The sequence below is a fragment of the Parasteatoda tepidariorum genome, chromosome 4 (genome assembly GCF_982258835.1).
Source record: "Parasteatoda tepidariorum strain Cologne lab strain chromosome 4, Ptep-v5.0, whole genome shotgun sequence".
Lineage (NCBI taxonomy): Eukaryota > Metazoa > Arthropoda > Arachnida > Araneae > Theridiidae > Parasteatoda > Parasteatoda tepidariorum.
The window spans coordinates 48,590,310-48,607,431 of record NC_141758.1 but is presented as its reverse complement, the minus strand read 5'-3'; the positions used below and the strand labels follow the sequence as shown (position 1 = coordinate 48,607,431).

General features: G+C 28.0%; 1 protein-coding gene across 16 annotated transcripts in view; it reads right to left on the bottom strand.

Moving 5' to 3' along the window:
- Window positions 1-806: 806 nt before the first annotated feature.
- LOC107443261 (serine/threonine-protein phosphatase 4 regulatory subunit 1) overlaps window positions 807-17,122 on the bottom strand; it is a 122,724-nt gene continuing 106,408 nt past the window's right edge. For 8 of the 16 annotated variants that reach the window (XM_087161058.1, XM_087161055.1, XM_087161059.1 and 5 more), the window contains 11 exons: window positions 14,908-16,124; window positions 13,417-13,487; window positions 11,727-11,779; window positions 10,696-10,881; window positions 7,969-8,145; window positions 7,378-7,493; window positions 5,729-5,849; window positions 5,250-5,365; window positions 4,044-4,204; window positions 2,925-3,076; window positions 807-1,673 (listed from right to left, as the gene is read on the bottom strand). In XM_087161058.1, the coding sequence (XP_087017184.1) occupies window positions 1,656-1,673; window positions 2,925-3,076; window positions 4,044-4,204; window positions 5,250-5,365; window positions 5,729-5,849; window positions 7,378-7,493; window positions 7,969-8,145; window positions 10,696-10,881; window positions 11,727-11,779; window positions 13,417-13,487; window positions 14,908-16,124 (2,388 nt within the window). In that variant the 3' untranslated portion in view covers window positions 807-1,655. Of the gene's footprint in view, window positions 1,674-2,888; window positions 3,077-4,043; window positions 4,205-5,249; window positions 5,366-5,728; window positions 5,850-7,377; window positions 7,494-7,968; window positions 8,146-10,695; window positions 10,882-11,726; window positions 11,780-13,416; window positions 13,488-14,907; window positions 16,125-17,122 lie in introns of those variants that run through there. The other 8 variants (XM_087161056.1, XM_087161054.1, XM_087161057.1 and 5 more) reach the window with 1 other exon arrangement.

Below are 17,122 nucleotides of genomic sequence, written 5' to 3'. Positions count from 1 at the left end.
TGAAAAGGGCCTCACTTCACACTTTTAGCGCAAGGTCATTGACTTGCCAGGTACAAAGATGATGGCGCTTTACCAGCGATGAAATTAGCAAGTGAAAATTTTATTTTGCTACTAGGAAAAAAAATTTGCAATGTTTAGTTGGTCCACAAGATCAACAAAAATTCTAGAAATTTTCCCCAATGTGTGGTATGCGTACCCCCAGGGGATGCGCGTTTTTATGCGAAATATCTTACAACAAATGAAAATTTTATTTAAAAACAAAGCTAGCCATGAAAATTTATGTATTTTTCTATTGGCTATTTTTGGCTGAGTTAACAGTTAATAATTAGTGGTGCCAGCAGCTTGTTGTGATTTTTAACTTTGGTGAAAATTTTTTTATTAGTGGTACACAATGTTACGAAGAGTACACAAAAAGTTTGGGAAACACTGATTTAGCGCATTGCTATTGATTGATTAATGTAACCGAGTCTTTAAGAGACCGACTGAACTGGTCAATTTTACTAGTTGAAATCAATCTCCCTATTTCTTAGTAAGGGGTTCATATTATCCAACTAACCAAGATAAATTCTGCCATTATGCGATATTTCCTTTAAGAGGGTGGGGGAGTCGTATAGTATAATAAAATGTAAAAGGATCAGTGCTGTTCGATCTTTAGAAACATTTGATAGCTGTTTAAAAGTAGAGATTCCTATAACGGAATTAACTTCTTTTTTTTTTTTTTTTTAAATTAATGTATTTCAAGTGTTTATGTTGTTTAAATGGAAAATGCAAGAACTAACAACAAAAGTAACTCGGATCAATAGAAAGACAACTGAAATTTATTTTTATTTAATAGAAAAAGGAACTGCTACATATAAAAACACATTTAGATCTTCAGATATGTATATATTACAAAGGAAATAATTTAAGTTTTCCAATAAAAATAACACAAGCGCTTCAAAATCATTCATTCATTTATTTATAACTTCTTGAGCACCTATAATGAGTAAAATTTAAATAATTCATTGAAAATAAACTTAGTATTTTAAAAAAGATCTTTTCTCTCTTATAGTCAGTTTAAAATAAAACATGATGGAAAATTTACTAAACAGAATGAAAAAGAAAAAATATTAAAAACTTGTTGAGAAAAACAACGATGGAAAGGAACTGATAAGATGATTTTTAAAGATTCATTTTGATACAAATACCATCATAGCCAATCGTAAAAAGTCACATAAATTTATTGCATAAGTGTCATAAAAACATGCAAGTAAATTTTTTTTTTAAAAAAAAGTAAATAAACCCAAGCGACATTTAGTAGTGTAAGTATAAATAATTGATCTCAAATCACAAATACAGAATTTAATTACATATGAAATGTCATTATCACAGCTAAGTAAATTTTGCTTAGCATGAAAAACTCATAAGATCAATAAATAATCTGAGACATAAGCGCTTCTTGATTGTACCCGTTACAGAGGTATAAAAACATACGTATTGCATCTGTACAATTTTAGTACAAAGAGAACTCATGTGGAAAGATAAGTTTTGAGCACATAATTGACTTCTCCATAAAGCTCCATGGCGACTTTAAATAAAAATGATCTACTTCAATATGGTTGATGGCATTCCCAGTCAAAATACGACTAGATAGGATTTTTGAGCTAACAGCTTTATCAGACCATTTGATTACTCTGCAAAAAATAAGAGATTGTCAATACTACAATTTTTAACATGAAACAATACGAAGGTGTGCAGAGAGAGATGAAAATACCCAACATTCATTCAAAATGTATATATCATCAATACAAAATAGACTAAAAAAATTAAGAGAAATATTTTTGAAAGCACCCTTCTCTAAACACATTAATGCAGGCAAACATTACAGACAATTAAAAGTAATGGCAACAACTAATACAAGTAGATTTAATTTAATAAAATGTTCTAAAAGAAGATTCAGGGCATCCCCTTTTAAACCAAATGTAAAAAAAAAAATTCTTAAACGAAAAGTTCCAAATGTTCTTTGAACTATAGCTTATTCAGAATCAACTCAATAGAACATGAAAAACTGATTAAATTTATATGCTTCTATAAGGGAGCCATTGAGTAAATCAGAAAATGAAGATCCAATTACAGATATCTGACACTGATCAGACTATGATTTTCCCATAACCAGTAATATAAAACTAATTAGCAACCTATATGGCAAGTAATGCTATAAAAAGAATATTGCATGCTGAAGTGGACAAACTAACTCATGACTCTATTTTGAAATATGGCATGCATATAAAAGTTACAAGATACTTATTAGTTAGTTACTAGATGTAAGTTGACCCTGCTTTTACTTAACATGTTTAACCTATTTTGGTTTTTTCTTTTTTTTTTAAAAAAAATCCAGACAAATTACATTTAGGCATTAGTAAACACTTGCATTGAGATTATGAAACTGAAATTAATAGATTTTTGTAGAATTAATAGATGCTTTGATAAGCAATATTTTACACATAAAACTAAAAACTCATTAGTAATATAATGTAAAAACTAATTAGTAACATAATTCTAATAGCCACCAAATATTATACATATCTAATAGCCACCATCATAAATAAGAATTAATACAGAAAATTTGATTTTTATAATAATTTATTGCTAGCCAACTGAAAAACATTTTTGAACTGTGAATTTGGCAGAAATTTTTTCAGAACAGGAAATAGAAAATGTTCTGAATAAATTTTACATTCTAATTTTAATGAATCTAAGAAAATCTATCCAGGAGAATTTTCAAAAGAAATCACTCTAATAGCTCTTGGAATGTTGAAACTTACTGACTATTAATTTTAATTCTTGGAAGGACTTTTTCAGGTTTTCTCTCAAAAATGCAATATTCCTTGACTTATAAGTATAAAAATCAAATTTCCTAACAATTAAAGAGATAAAACTCTTACGTTATTAAACTGCCCATTCTGTAGACAAGAACATTCGTGAGTTGAAACCATGTTGGCATAATATCTTACATCTGCATCTGTATCACTTTGAAGGGTATGTATAGTTTCCAGTAGTAATTCCCTATGAGGACTTTCTGGATTGGAAAATGTATCTAAATTGGGAAATAAAGAAATAACCATATAAGAAAAACACAAACAATATGCACAGGACAATTTAAAATATTAAATCATATACGATGAAATTTGGTAGCCAAAGATGTGAAAACGTGAAGACTGCGCAAAAATTTATTATTTAAAAATATGCAAAATAAAAATTTTGTATTAAAATAATATCAGGGGTCTGTCCAGACATTTTGTGAAAGGTCCGTTTTTCGTGAAATTGTGTAAAAATTACTCACATTCTTTCAACCAGGGTCCGCTTTTATGAATTTGTGCAAATAGGGTCTGGTTATTGCAAAACACTTTTTCAAGGAGTTTTTAAATTGTAAATAGATACAAGATTATACCCGGCACTGTAAAATCATAACAAAAAAAATCAAATTTTCAAAAATAAACAGCAATTGCTGCTTCTAAATTAGAGATGCAACATACAAATATTTGGTATTTATTCGATTAACAAAACACTGTTGAAAGAAGGGAAAGATATGTCCCAACTATCAGAAATAATGACCTAGAAAAGTTAGATGAAATAGACTTTTTTGAAAGATATCGTTTCTTAAAACCTCTCCACTTAAATTAGCGATACTCACGCTGATTTGTTTATGCACGATGCATGTGTTTATATTATATACAAAGTCACATGGTTTTACCTTGCCCAATCAAAGGCCTCGTTATATTTCCTGGAAGTGTTAAACTCGAGTTGTGAAATCCTCTGTTGAAAACGGTTGGAGAATAAAAAGCGAGGGTTAATCCGAGAGTAACTCTGAACCGTGGATATTCCGATCCCCGAGTTACTCTTGAATTTAACTCGGTGTGGAGAATACGGGTGTAAGAGAGCTTAAAGACAATTCTCAAATATTGAGTAACAAATCTTCCACTATAACTATATGAAATATACATATATTAAAGTTCAAACAAAAACATCACATTTAAAAGAGAGAAAAAGAAAATAAGAATTACCTAAAGGCCATATTACTGTTACTATGCATCTAGCAATAGCTAATCTGACATTAGGAACTCGATCCCAACATAGGTACAGTAGCTGTGGCAAAGCATCCTCTGCAAACTGATCAGCAGAAAGAGAGTTTTCTATAATGAATTCCTGACATACATACACATATCTAAAAAGGAAAAGAAAACCAGTTTATTCTCACTAAAAATTTATAGGTTTTATTACAAAACAAGAATCTTAAATTTATTTCTGGAAAAATTATCTAGAACAGGGGTTTATAAAATGTGCTGCTAAGTGTCTAGGATTTCTATCACTTATCAGTTGCTATTCAAAAAAGTAAAATAGAATTTTTAAAATTAAATTTGAACTTTCATTTTGTTATGTCTTAGTATCATGTCTTTGAGAGGGTTCTCATTCCCATTGCTATTTCACACAAATGGGTTTAATGCAATAGCTGTTTTGAATTGTTGATTATTTTTTTTAAAAAATCAAGTGCAAGTCCTAAGCTTTAATGTCAGCATACAGTCTGATACAGCATTATGATATACCCACACATGAATGCACCTATAAAACTCTTGAGTTATAGTAATTCCCAACATTTTTAAGAATCTCAAAAAGAGTATTATTAATAATTTTTAGGGGGTGGAAATTATTTTCAATGAAAAAAAAAAGTTTCACTACTTTTTCTGCCATACTATACAAATGCCCATAATTTTTAAATCAAAGTCAGGAAAAAAAATCACTTATTTTTCTGCCATACTGTGCCAATACCCATAATTTTTACATCATAAAAGAGATATTTTTTGTAGTAATCAAAATAATTAATACTGATCTTACTATTGCCCTGATATCACGATAATTCCTCCAGACAAAGCCAAGATTTGCATATAGCTGAAAGACCAAGAGCAAACCATTTTTTATTAACGAAGCATTTTTGTCAATCCATGCTTAGCAAAATTTCTAACACCATGTCTTTATTTCAAATTACACATTTATCAACCTTAACTATATTGAAATGATATTATTTGCCTTATTTCAAAGCACCTCCCAAAGGAACTTAAATTGTTAATGTTTGAAAATCAATGACTAAACATTGGATTTATTTTTTGTATAATGACTAACTAATTAATCATAATTTTCTTATACTCCAAGCATATTTTTTCACACATGAAATTCCAAAACATTCACATAACTAATAGCAAATAGATACTCACAGTTGCCGGTGCAGCCATTTAGGAGAATGGACGAATTTGTCAGTCAGTTCAGTCAAAACTGCTTTGCTTAGAGTTTGAGTTGGGTGTTGTCTTAATCGTTTCATTACAGCAGCCATCTGTAATAAAATGTCAGTATTATTAATGAAATGTTCGGTTGTATTTACCCAATGCTTTAACATTTGTACAATTCGCATAAAATTGAATTGAAAATTAAAGCTGAAAGTGCTTATATGAAGCAGAATAACACAAGTTCAATTTAAGTTAGCAGAGCTTTTCAAGAAATTCAAAATTTTATACGCTCTCTTAATTGATTTTGTTTCATTATGCAATTTTTTTTAAAATTTCAGCAAATAATTTACCAAATAGTTTATTAAATGAATTGACATTTAAAATAAATAGAAGTAGTTTAACAAGTGAGATGTTTTTGCCGAACACAATCAAATTAGATAAGATTTCATTGTCCCAAAAAAAGTACTTACCACACGTACTGCAGCCAAACGAACCTCACAAACTTTATCTTTGATTAATTTTAAGGCGAGAGGCACCATGTGATCTCGAACACATTGGGGTTCATACAATTCAGCTATACATACAAGTTGCCTAAAAAGAATAGAGAATCAAAATAGAAAAAATAAAAGATCTCAAAATTTTAATTTGTTTATAATAAAGCATCCTGGAATTAATTAAAAATTTTACAGTTCTACTTCTTGCAAATTCAATTGTAACTTTAAAATTAAACCAGTATGTTAAATTTAGCAAATTAAAAATTTTAAAAATTAACAAAGCAGTAAATATTTTACTAATTTTTGGAGGTTTTGAAACTATGAGGAAACAGTAAAATATCTCTACATAACATACCTTTTTGTCTACTGATATTGATTTTTTTTCCTTTAAATAAACAAAAAATCGGATTTTTTTTTTCAAATACACTGTAAGAACTTTGATTTATGACTAAAAAACCTTTATAAATGCTTAATCAAAATTAAATTAATATTAAAACTATATTATATGAATGTTTTAGAAGCTCTAACTACCTAAAATAATTATTCATTAAAATATGTAGCTTTGAATGCATAGCAACCATTTTGAAACAAATGCATGACTGAAATTTAAAGACTAGATGAAATAGGGAATTTAAAGAATACTTTAACTATTAAAACAAAGTTTCAATTACCAAAAATTTAAAACTGTGATCCCTCCCCCCTTGGTTTTTAAAATGGCAAAATAAATGTAACAGATTGTGTTTAGAAATGTAGTCATTCAACAAAAAAAAAAAAATAATAATAATAATAATCTATATATTTTTATATTAAAATATTCCTTTTTAATTCAAAAGAGATAAGATTTTTAAAAATGTAATTTCAAATGTGTTGGAATCTAACACATACCAAGAAAGAAAGTAATTTCGTTAGCTAAAATTAATAAATGCATCAATTAATTTACTTAAAATAAATTTTGAAACTAAGAAATAAAAGTATCAATAATTTATAACACTGTTTTTTAATCATTTGATTTATATCAACAAACCCTGATATAGCAAATATTATTTAAATGTACTTTTTTATATAAGTGTGCACACAACACTTTTATGGATGGTGTTGTCTACACTAGTCGTAGTTATTTCCTGATCGCTCTTACTTTCAATTATTCTAATTGGTGTATATTGCATTGATAACTTAATATTTGTGCCAATACTGATAGGGTTATACATAAGAATATCAATTAAATATTGAAGAAAATTATCGTTATAAATTTTTCCCCCACATAAATACATTTCTTTTAAATTTACTTTAAAATGATTGGTTTGAAAGGAAAAAAAAAATAAAGAGCTACATTAGGTCTGTGAAATTCTTTCTTTCCACATAGGGCAACCAAGTTGCTTTATTTTACAATATGTCTTAGAATAACTGGGAAAAACAACTTTTAGCAAACTAGTAATATAGTTTTTTAGGCCTATTAATATGAGCCTTGTAGGTTCATTACAAAGTGACGTCAGTGGTTTGTTAAAGCCAGATTTAGAAACATAATGAGAGCTTCTTTTCAATTGCTAGTTATATCACTTAGGCTATCATGACACTAGAAAAATTCCAACAAAAAATTTATATTATTATTTATTTTGATTACATACTCTGCTAAAGCAAGTCTCAGTCTCCAATTCTTCTCATTCATGTCTGAGTCACTATTTGAAACTAGAAAGTCAGATAAGTTAGGAAGAAATTGTACTCGTTCTTCAGGCTTTAACACCTAAAAATGAAAAACATTGTAAGTTCCTATTACGTACTGTTAAACAATATATATGCCATTATTTTAAAAGTTTACTGAGTTAGGAGCTAAGTCTATATTTTTTTTATAATTTTAATATTCATTGATACCTTGATTTTTCATCAAAATGTAACAATGACTAGAAATTTTAAAATGTTACCAAATGAATTACCCTTGTTGAATACATTCTAATTCATTTAAAAAACACGTGTTAAAAACCAAAATGATGGGGAAATTAAAAATTACTAAAAAATACTGAGATTGATAAAGATAATAAAAAGCTATAATAACAAAAGCTTATCTTTATAGAAGACAGTTATAATAAAGAAATTATGATGATGAAATTATGAATTAACAAATAACTGAAACAAACAATTAATAAAATACTGCAACACGATTTCTTAATAATGCATTTAGATCTTAAAAAGCACATTTTTAAATTAAGATTAGGACTCACCCTCAGAAATTCGAATAAGTGTTGCAATATCCCAATACGAACTTCATCTAAATCTCCAATGAAACGAGAAAAGACTGGCACAAGATCTTTGGATGTTATTTCAGGACCTAATATCACAGCTAATTGGTGCAGAGCAGAAGCAACTGTTCTTCGCACTTTCCACATCATGATGAAACCCTATTGCAACATAACATACTAAATCATATCAATCAATTCCATAAAGTAATAATTAAATAGACAAGTTTTTTCGGCCATTTCATATAAAACATAAATTTCCCATTTCTGTAACTATCAGGGAAGCAACAGTAAAATAAAAGTTTTACTATGAGTGCTCAACTGTTATGAGTAAAGGACCACATGCTTATTTAGAAATGTTTATCGACAATTATAGAGCATTTACATATAAAAATCATTGTTCAATACACTAATTTTATCAACTACACATTTCCATAAAATTAAGTACTTAAAATAAAAGAATTCATTAGTAAAGAATGTGAAAAAAGAAAAAAAAACATTTCTAAACTTATCGAATTGTGCGTGTTGAAATAATACTTTACTAAAACCAGGGTAGGGTTTTTGCCGCCGAAACTGGTTTTTGACAAGACAGTGGTAAAAACCGTCTAAAACCTACCGTTTTCTTTCATTTATGGCATATAGCGGACAATATATTATTTTCACATAATTGCCTTTATAAATGAATGTTGTAAATGATTGCTATTGATTTTGCAACAATATACATGTATTCTTATAGAAGGATATATATTCATATAGAAATATTGTTATATACTTATTGCAAATAGTGATACTTTTATCATTATAGCTTGATTTGCAAAGGATTCAAAATTTTGCACTTCTTAATTGTTAGAAATAAACAAACAAAAAAGCTTGGAAATATTAATAAATTCAAGAACTAAAGAGAAGAATTTAAAATTTGGCATTTCTTAAATATTAGAAATAAGCTAAACAAAACTTTCAAAACTTGTAACTACTAACAAACTCTAAGTCAAGAATGACTTGACATTCTTCAATAATGTAATATGCCAAACAAAATGATGCTTGGAAATGTTGAAAATTTTGTTTAGTATCCTAATATTTTACTTCAAATAGTATGTTTTGATATAATCATGTTAGGAAAATGCAAGAATCTGTTCTTATGTATCTTTCAACAACTTTTTTTCTATTTTATTGCCCAAAAATGAATTAATTTTAAATTATAAGCAGTTAAACTCAAGTAAAAATACAGTTTTACCAAAACTATGGGTTTTTGACACGACGGTAAAAACCATAATATAAACCGGTAAAAACCGTCATGTGTCAAAAACTTGCCAACCCTGATTAAAACATCAGATTTTAAATACCATTCGCAAATGTACAATGCTAAATTTCAAATGCACATCATAAAGAAATCAACTGTGCTATTCAAAACTCAAGAATTGTAGTAATAACCTGATGAAAAATATAATTAAATGGACAAATTATTTCGGCCATTTCATATAAAACATAAACTTCCAGTTTCACAACTATCAGGGAAGCAAGAGTAAAATAAATTTTTTACTACGAGTGCTCAACTGTTGAGTAAAGGACGACATACAAAACAGTTTGATGTTTGATAAATGATGGGACACATGCCTATTTAGAAATGTTTATCAACAATTATAGCATTTACAAATAAATGTCATTGTTCAATACACTACTTTTATCAACATAACATAATATAATATCTATGTATATAATATAATATATAATCTGTGCAGGCTGAAATAATATTGTATCAAAACATCCGATTATAAATACCAATCGCAAATGCATGATGCTAAATTCTAAATGCAAATCATAAAACGATCAACTGTGCTATTCAAAACAAGAGTTATAATAATAGCTTGATGAAAAATATAAAGTTAATAACTGAAAAGATTTTACAATAAATGTTGAAACAATGAATTTGGCAGTAAGCACGTCAATGATTACTTAAATTAGAAATGCATGCTTCATGTATATTAAGAATATTGTTAAACACATGGAAAATCCATAGAAAAAAGATTAAATATAAATAGAAAAACAACATCCATTTAGGATGAAATCTGCACACACTGAGAACCTCAAAATACTGTCTCAATACTAAAATATACTCAAAATACTTACTGTTGGTGTAAATGGAAAAAAAGGTTTAAGCTGATAAATATGACATATTATGTTTTTAATATCTATAAAGCTGTGGCTGTTAGCAAAATGATAAATTCTTGAAAGCACCTTTCAAATTATTCGATTATAAAATACAATCCCTTATGAAGAGAAAGATCCAGATAATTTCCATTCACACTATTACAACGCAAGAAGTGAATAAAAAGCATAGTTGCAAAATATCTATTCCAATGCAAGTTATGCTCCAAATATTGCCATTTTTATTGCAATTATAATATATATTAGAACTTGACAGGTTTCATAAAATCTTAGCTAGAATTTACTCACTATTTAAAAAATTAAGATTTTTATAAAAAATAAAGTTAAACGAGTATCACTAATAACTCTAAATCCTAAGGCTTCTAATTTAAGCCAAGTTTAATAAAACGCTGTAACATGACAAATAGTTAACTAGATTAAACAGCTGCAACTACTTTTTTTTATACAGAGATTTAGGGAAGAAGGAAATTTATACAAACAATTATAAAACTGATATTTATAAAAATATCAGTAACTGAAAAAAAAAAAAAAAAAAAAAAAACATACTTGTAAATCTGAAGTAAGAGCATCAAATGTGTCTCGTAAACAAGGCCAATATTTCCTTCCTAAAGTAAGAGCAACTGCGGGTAAACTGTAGGCACAATGACGAGCTATTTCTGCATCTATGGTTTGAGCCCAGGCAGAATCTATCATATTTAAATATTGCAGGAGCAGCTCAGGAGGCACAATATCCTGTTGAAAAAAATATAAAAAACTCATTTAATCCTATAACAAACAAGTATAAAATATTCATATTATTTTTAAAAACAATATTTATAAATTCGGCTAATTTATAATTTCTTATTTGCAATTACATTTTGCATTAAGATGGCTTGGCCATATCTGGAGAGGTCCAGAAAACAATGCAGTACGAATCGCCACCTTTAATCGCCTTCTGGATCTCGACCCAGCAAGAGGAAGACCTCCAACTAGATGGCTGGATGACACTACTTAAGATCTCAAAGTAATAAATATTAAAAACTGGAAAAAAGTCACCATGGATAGGAGGCGTAGGAGGATACACGTGGTTGAGGCAGCCAAGGCCTGTAAGGGGCCGTATTGCTGAAGAAGATAGTTTAAAAATTACTTTTAAAAAAAAAATGAAAAATAAGTTCTTTTTAACATTTTGTGTTGATCAGTATAATTTAGAATGGTTTGTGAAATAAAATAGCTCCTAAATGTCTATATTTGTCTACTGTTGGAAGAAAACTCAAACAAAATTCTTTTTCAGCGGTCCCACGTTATCAAGAGAATTAGTTGGGTAAAAAAATCATTGAAAATAAACAAATTTGGAGTAAAGGTCACGAAAATTTTTGGGAGTGATCAATAGACAAATTTTCTAGAACTTCATAAGAGAGTAAAAATGTTAGTTCTAGAGTTAACATGATCTAGCCTTAATTTTAAACGGCGATTTATATAAATACAATAGGTGAATTAGTATTTATTTTTCTCAACAGAAATAATTTTTAAAGATAAATGCCATCACTACTTTTAGATTGCTTAGTTAATAAAAATTAAAAATGAATAAAAAAAAATACCTGCTCATGAACAGTAAAGATGTTTGTATTAGGAGGAGGTTCACCTTTGTTTTCTGAAAAAAGAAATAAATTACTTTAAAAATTATACAATTCATAAAACAAACATCATAATCCTCTCTATGATAACCTATATTAACATAAAATATATTTTTTTCTAACAGTTAAGTTTTATTTCTATTTCATAAGCATGGTTCTCACTCTATTTACAGGGTTGCCACAGTAAAAAAAGAACAAAAATAGTTGCTTTTAGTAGCCTCAAGCATGAAAATAGTTGCCTAAAACTATGAAAATAGCTGCCTGAACAGGAACAAAAATTTATCAAAAACAATAGCCAAATAACTAAAATTATAGCTTAATTGTCAAAAACTATTTATGCTCCCAATAAAAAAAAAAAGTTTTGTACAAATATGAAAGGTATGCATATTAGAAAATAAGTACCTATATAAAAGTCGGGAGTCTCAGAGAGAACATATAACAAGTACTCTATTAAATCCAATGGAAATTTAAATTTTTGGCTCTTTGGACATAAATGATTGTATAAAAGTTTGCTTTCTTTCATTAACGTTCTGAAAAGTAACGTTCATTTTTTAGAAAAAACTTTGCAAAGAGTAAAAAAAAAACTCATAATAGTCGCTCGCCTATTCCTGAAAATAGTTGCTTTTTTTGCCTTTAAAGTTTGCTTTCTTTTATTAACGTTCTGAACAGTAACGTTAATTTTTGCGAAAAAACTTCGCCAATATTAAAAAAAGCCTCCTAATAGTCGCCTATTCCTGACAATAGTTGCTTTTCTATTTTTTTTTTTGTTGCCTTTTCAGGCAAAAAAAGTCGCCTAAGGCCGAAAATAGTTGCATTTTAGTAGCCTGTGGCAACCCTGTATTTAAAAACAAAAAATTCCTCACTGATTCAAGGTATATCAGGTAAATTTCAATGAAAATTCAGACCATATTTTATTTATACCATGCACATTTTTTTCTTGAAGTGCCAAATTTAGTGAGGAAAAAAAATGAGTGAGGATGGCAACATGTCAGTGCGACTAAAATGTTACATTTTTGTAACAAATAATTGTAATTAGATATTAGAATTATTTACTTCAAATCTCAATAACTGATTACTGTTACTGGCAGTGAATGGTTATTTTCCATGTATAACATAGGAATTTTCCAGGTTATAGTAAAAAATTGTAACTTTTCCTGTCTATTCTGATTCCCCCCCCCCCCCCCTTCTTTTTTCTTGTTAAAATTAAATTCCGTCACAATTCCAGGTTTTCCTTATTCTTCATAACCTTCGAGGCCTGATAATTTTAATGCATTTTAAAAAAAAAAAACTTTATTTATAAAAGAAAAATGAAGATGTAACAGTCATTACTTCCAAAAAAAAAATCCTTAAGAATAAAACTATAACCTATAGAATAAAATTTTTTTAAAAAATATGATAACTTTCAAAATTAATTCAAATACTAACAAACATAACATATTTAACATGGGGGGGGGGAAAGCTAAGTAAAAAAATTTATATGTTGGATAAAAGAAACAAGCACAAATTCAAGATAAGACTTCAGAAACTTATGTCGAAATCTAACTGTTCATATACAACATTTACTAAATAAACATCGAACATGCCTGAAAACAATAAAGCCATGAAATAGATTGCTCATGTTCTAATAATTAAGAAATGCATAAAATTAACAAACCTGGTGTTTCACTAGCTTTTAAGTTACTAAAAATATCCTCAAAGGTAATATAGCAGTCTGCAACATCAGACCTAAACAAATAAAATAAACATTAAGGAAAAAAAAACAAGCATAAATGGGAAAGAAAATTATACTCTAAAGTTATTTAAAGAAAGAGGGGGACTTAGAAAAGTTACAATAAATAAAAGTAAAATGTGCATAACAATTCTGAATAGGAAAAAATTCATGGATTCATAATTCAAAAATTTGATTCATACAGGGTATAATGGTTGTAGTTAATTTTTTAGTAGCATTATAGATATTACAACTAATATTTTTCATAAACAAAAATTTAACTTATAGGGACTTTTGTGAGTTACTATTTCATTTAAATGTAAACCATTCAGTAGACACAGCCAAAATCTATTGATATAATATGTAAATATATCTCCTTTAAAAGACACACAACTCAAATGTGTCATTATTTATTAGTTATACATGAAAAAAAGAACTAACAAATTCTACTGAGAATTTTCTTCTTACTTTTAAGATCCAGTTCACACATTATAACACAAAACATAAACCAAAAATTGCAGCAAGGAAGCAAAAATTATATGACACCCTCCATAGTAAGTCTATTGTGTGGGGGGAGGAAGGTGATACTGTGTCTACAGAATAATAATATAGATAAAATTACATAGGAACTTTAAATATGTATATAAAAAAATTTATTTCTTTTTGTTTGTTTGTTCTCTAATTTTATTTGTAAATAAGTTGAGTCATTATAGAAAAATAATCTGAACCTTAACTTTATTGGTATAAAGTAAAAGAAGAAAAAAAAGCTATAATAGAAATATTTATTTCTGGAACTAAATTATCCATAAAAGAGATGATAGGAAACAAACAAATAACCGTAATTTTTAAACAAAAAATTTCAATGGTTGAAATTCAATAATTATAGTAAATGTTCAATTAAATTGATATACATATTAAAAAAAAATTTGAAATTAATCATTGTTTATATTTGAGTATTAAATGATTATCAATATTTTCAGATTTGGAAGAGAAAATATTTTATTTATAATAGTAAATTTAGCACAACGGACAAATTCTTTTAGAAAGTATAGGGGGAAAAAAAGACATTCAGCTCAGTATTTATGTTACATCTTTTCTAAAAAAAAAAAAAAAAAAAAAAAAAAAAAAATTGTCACAGTGAGTGGAGACTATTAATTTAATTTTTTCAGAATGAGAAATTAAAAAATATTGAATCTAAATAATTATATATTTAAAGAATGGGAAAATGCAAATTTATCCAACAGCAAAAATAAAGATAGTGCATAAGCACTTAAAACTAGGAGAATCTGTTTTAATACTTTGCCAACAGAACGTATTTTGTCTTGTTTGTGAGCAGTAATTTGTCTTGTGCAAATTGTACGAATTGTAAGTCATTGTTAATCATGCAAAACTGATGGAGAAACAATATATAAAATATTAAACTTAATTTAAACTTACTTTACTTCAGACGTAACTTCAGATTTAACTATTCTGATATTTTCATATGCATTTATAGCACCAACACAATGATTTTTGTAATAATTTATTTCTTCCTCCATGTCAAGAGGTGGAATAGGATCACGCCAATACTGAAAATGATTAAAGGCACTTTCTTTAACAGAAGGCTTCTCTTCATTACACTTGAGCACATCTTCATTTTCAACTTCGTTCACAGAAGAAATATCAGAAGCTTCGGAGGAGTCATTAGGAGATGAATTAGAAAATTGGACAATATCACCACTTACATCATTGGAATGTGGATTGGCCATTAACAAAGTTTCACTACCACTATCTGCTAATGAATTATGATTAGAGGTATTTATACCATTACTATTGGAATTAGTACAACTTATTGATGGTATCACTTCAAAAGAAATTGGTCCATTTAAAGGAATTGACCGGTTGAGACTTACACCATTTACAGTTATAGAGCTCCAAAAAGCATGTTTTTCTTCAGATGATTTAATGTTTTGCAATTTTTTAGTATTTACAAATAACTTTTTATTTACAGAACCAATGTCACCATTCAAAACTTTACCACATAAATCTTGAGTGACACCATCTTCGCACCCATAAGCTGCTTCATACCACAATTTATTAAACTCATCATCATGACTTTGGTTTAGTCTGTCCCTTTCAAAACCATTCATACTCACAGTGTCACACAAAGATTTCTTATTGCAACTATCGACTTCACAAGTATCACCTGAGCTAACTAGATTTGTATTTTGGTTTGAGTTCTGTGTAGAATTGGAGGTAAATGCATTATTTACTATTTCTCCACTTCCTTGCATTGTGTCTACATCAGAAGCTGGAGAACTAACTTCTATCACAGTACAGTAGTTGCCAACTTGGCAAGAAATACTTGGGACATCAGAAGGAGAATGACTTGAGGCCACACAGCTGAGAGGAACAACATTATCACAGGATTTGGAAGAATCAGTCCTGTCAGAACTAGAATGATCTGCAACGACATCTGAATTACCATTCGATTCGTTAATTAAGTCTGAATCGTCATCATCACAAGTCAACTCATCATGAGAATTTTCACATGTTGCTGTATCACAATCTGTGACAGTCAAAACACCCTCTTTACTATAGTACAACCCAGTTTTATCTGGTTCAGCAAATGTAGATATAAAAGGACCTAAAGCTTGATATGCAGTCACACGCACCTGGAGGGAATAAAACAAGCATTTAAATTGAATGTTACACTTTTAATAAAATACATTTTTATTTCTTTTAATAACGTTTATTATCATTACATAATATATAAAGTAACGATGTTTAAGTTTAAAAACAATTTACATTGTTTAAAATCAATAAAGAGACGTTAAATAAATATTGGATTATTTTAGTCAAGACATAAGTATGCTAAATTACACAGCATTTAAATTGAATGTTACACTTTTAATAAAATACATTTTTATTTCTTTTAATAACGTTTATTATCATTACATAATATATAAAGTAACGATGTTTAAGTTTAAAAACAATTTACATTGTTTAAAATCAATAAAGAGACGTTAAATAAATATTGGATTATTTTAGTCAAGACATAAGTATGCTAAATTACACAGTACGAAATTGGATTTGCAACTGTAAATAAACAAGGGTGTTACAGTAATTTTTACTTTTTCAATCTCTTAATTTAATATCTGTATTTAATATTAAATATATTAATTGTGAATTTGATTGATAATTATTGTGAATTTAATATTTTTATTGATGAATTTCATACCTGCCAACATTGCAATTTGCATGACCTTACTATTCTGAGTCAGTGTTCACACAGAAACATTTCGGCATAGTGTTTGTTATACAGAAAGTGTTATTAGAGGACATTTTTTACACAAAATTAAGAACTATCTGCCACTAAATTTAGAAAACCTTAGAAAATACACTAGTCAATTTTGTATATATTTAAAAAAAAAATTTTTTTTTTTGAAAACTGTCAACAGAAAACCCTTTTTTAATCTAGAGCAGGGGTTGCCAAACTTTTTTGATCATCGACCCCTGTATAATTTTTCGAAATCTCCATCGATCCCTACAAACGTAATTTTCTGTTAATTAAAATAAAACTCTATTAGATACTGTGTTTGTACATTTATTTTATGACTTTAAACACTTATTAAAGTAATAGTATATTGTGTAACAATAGTTTTATGAAAAA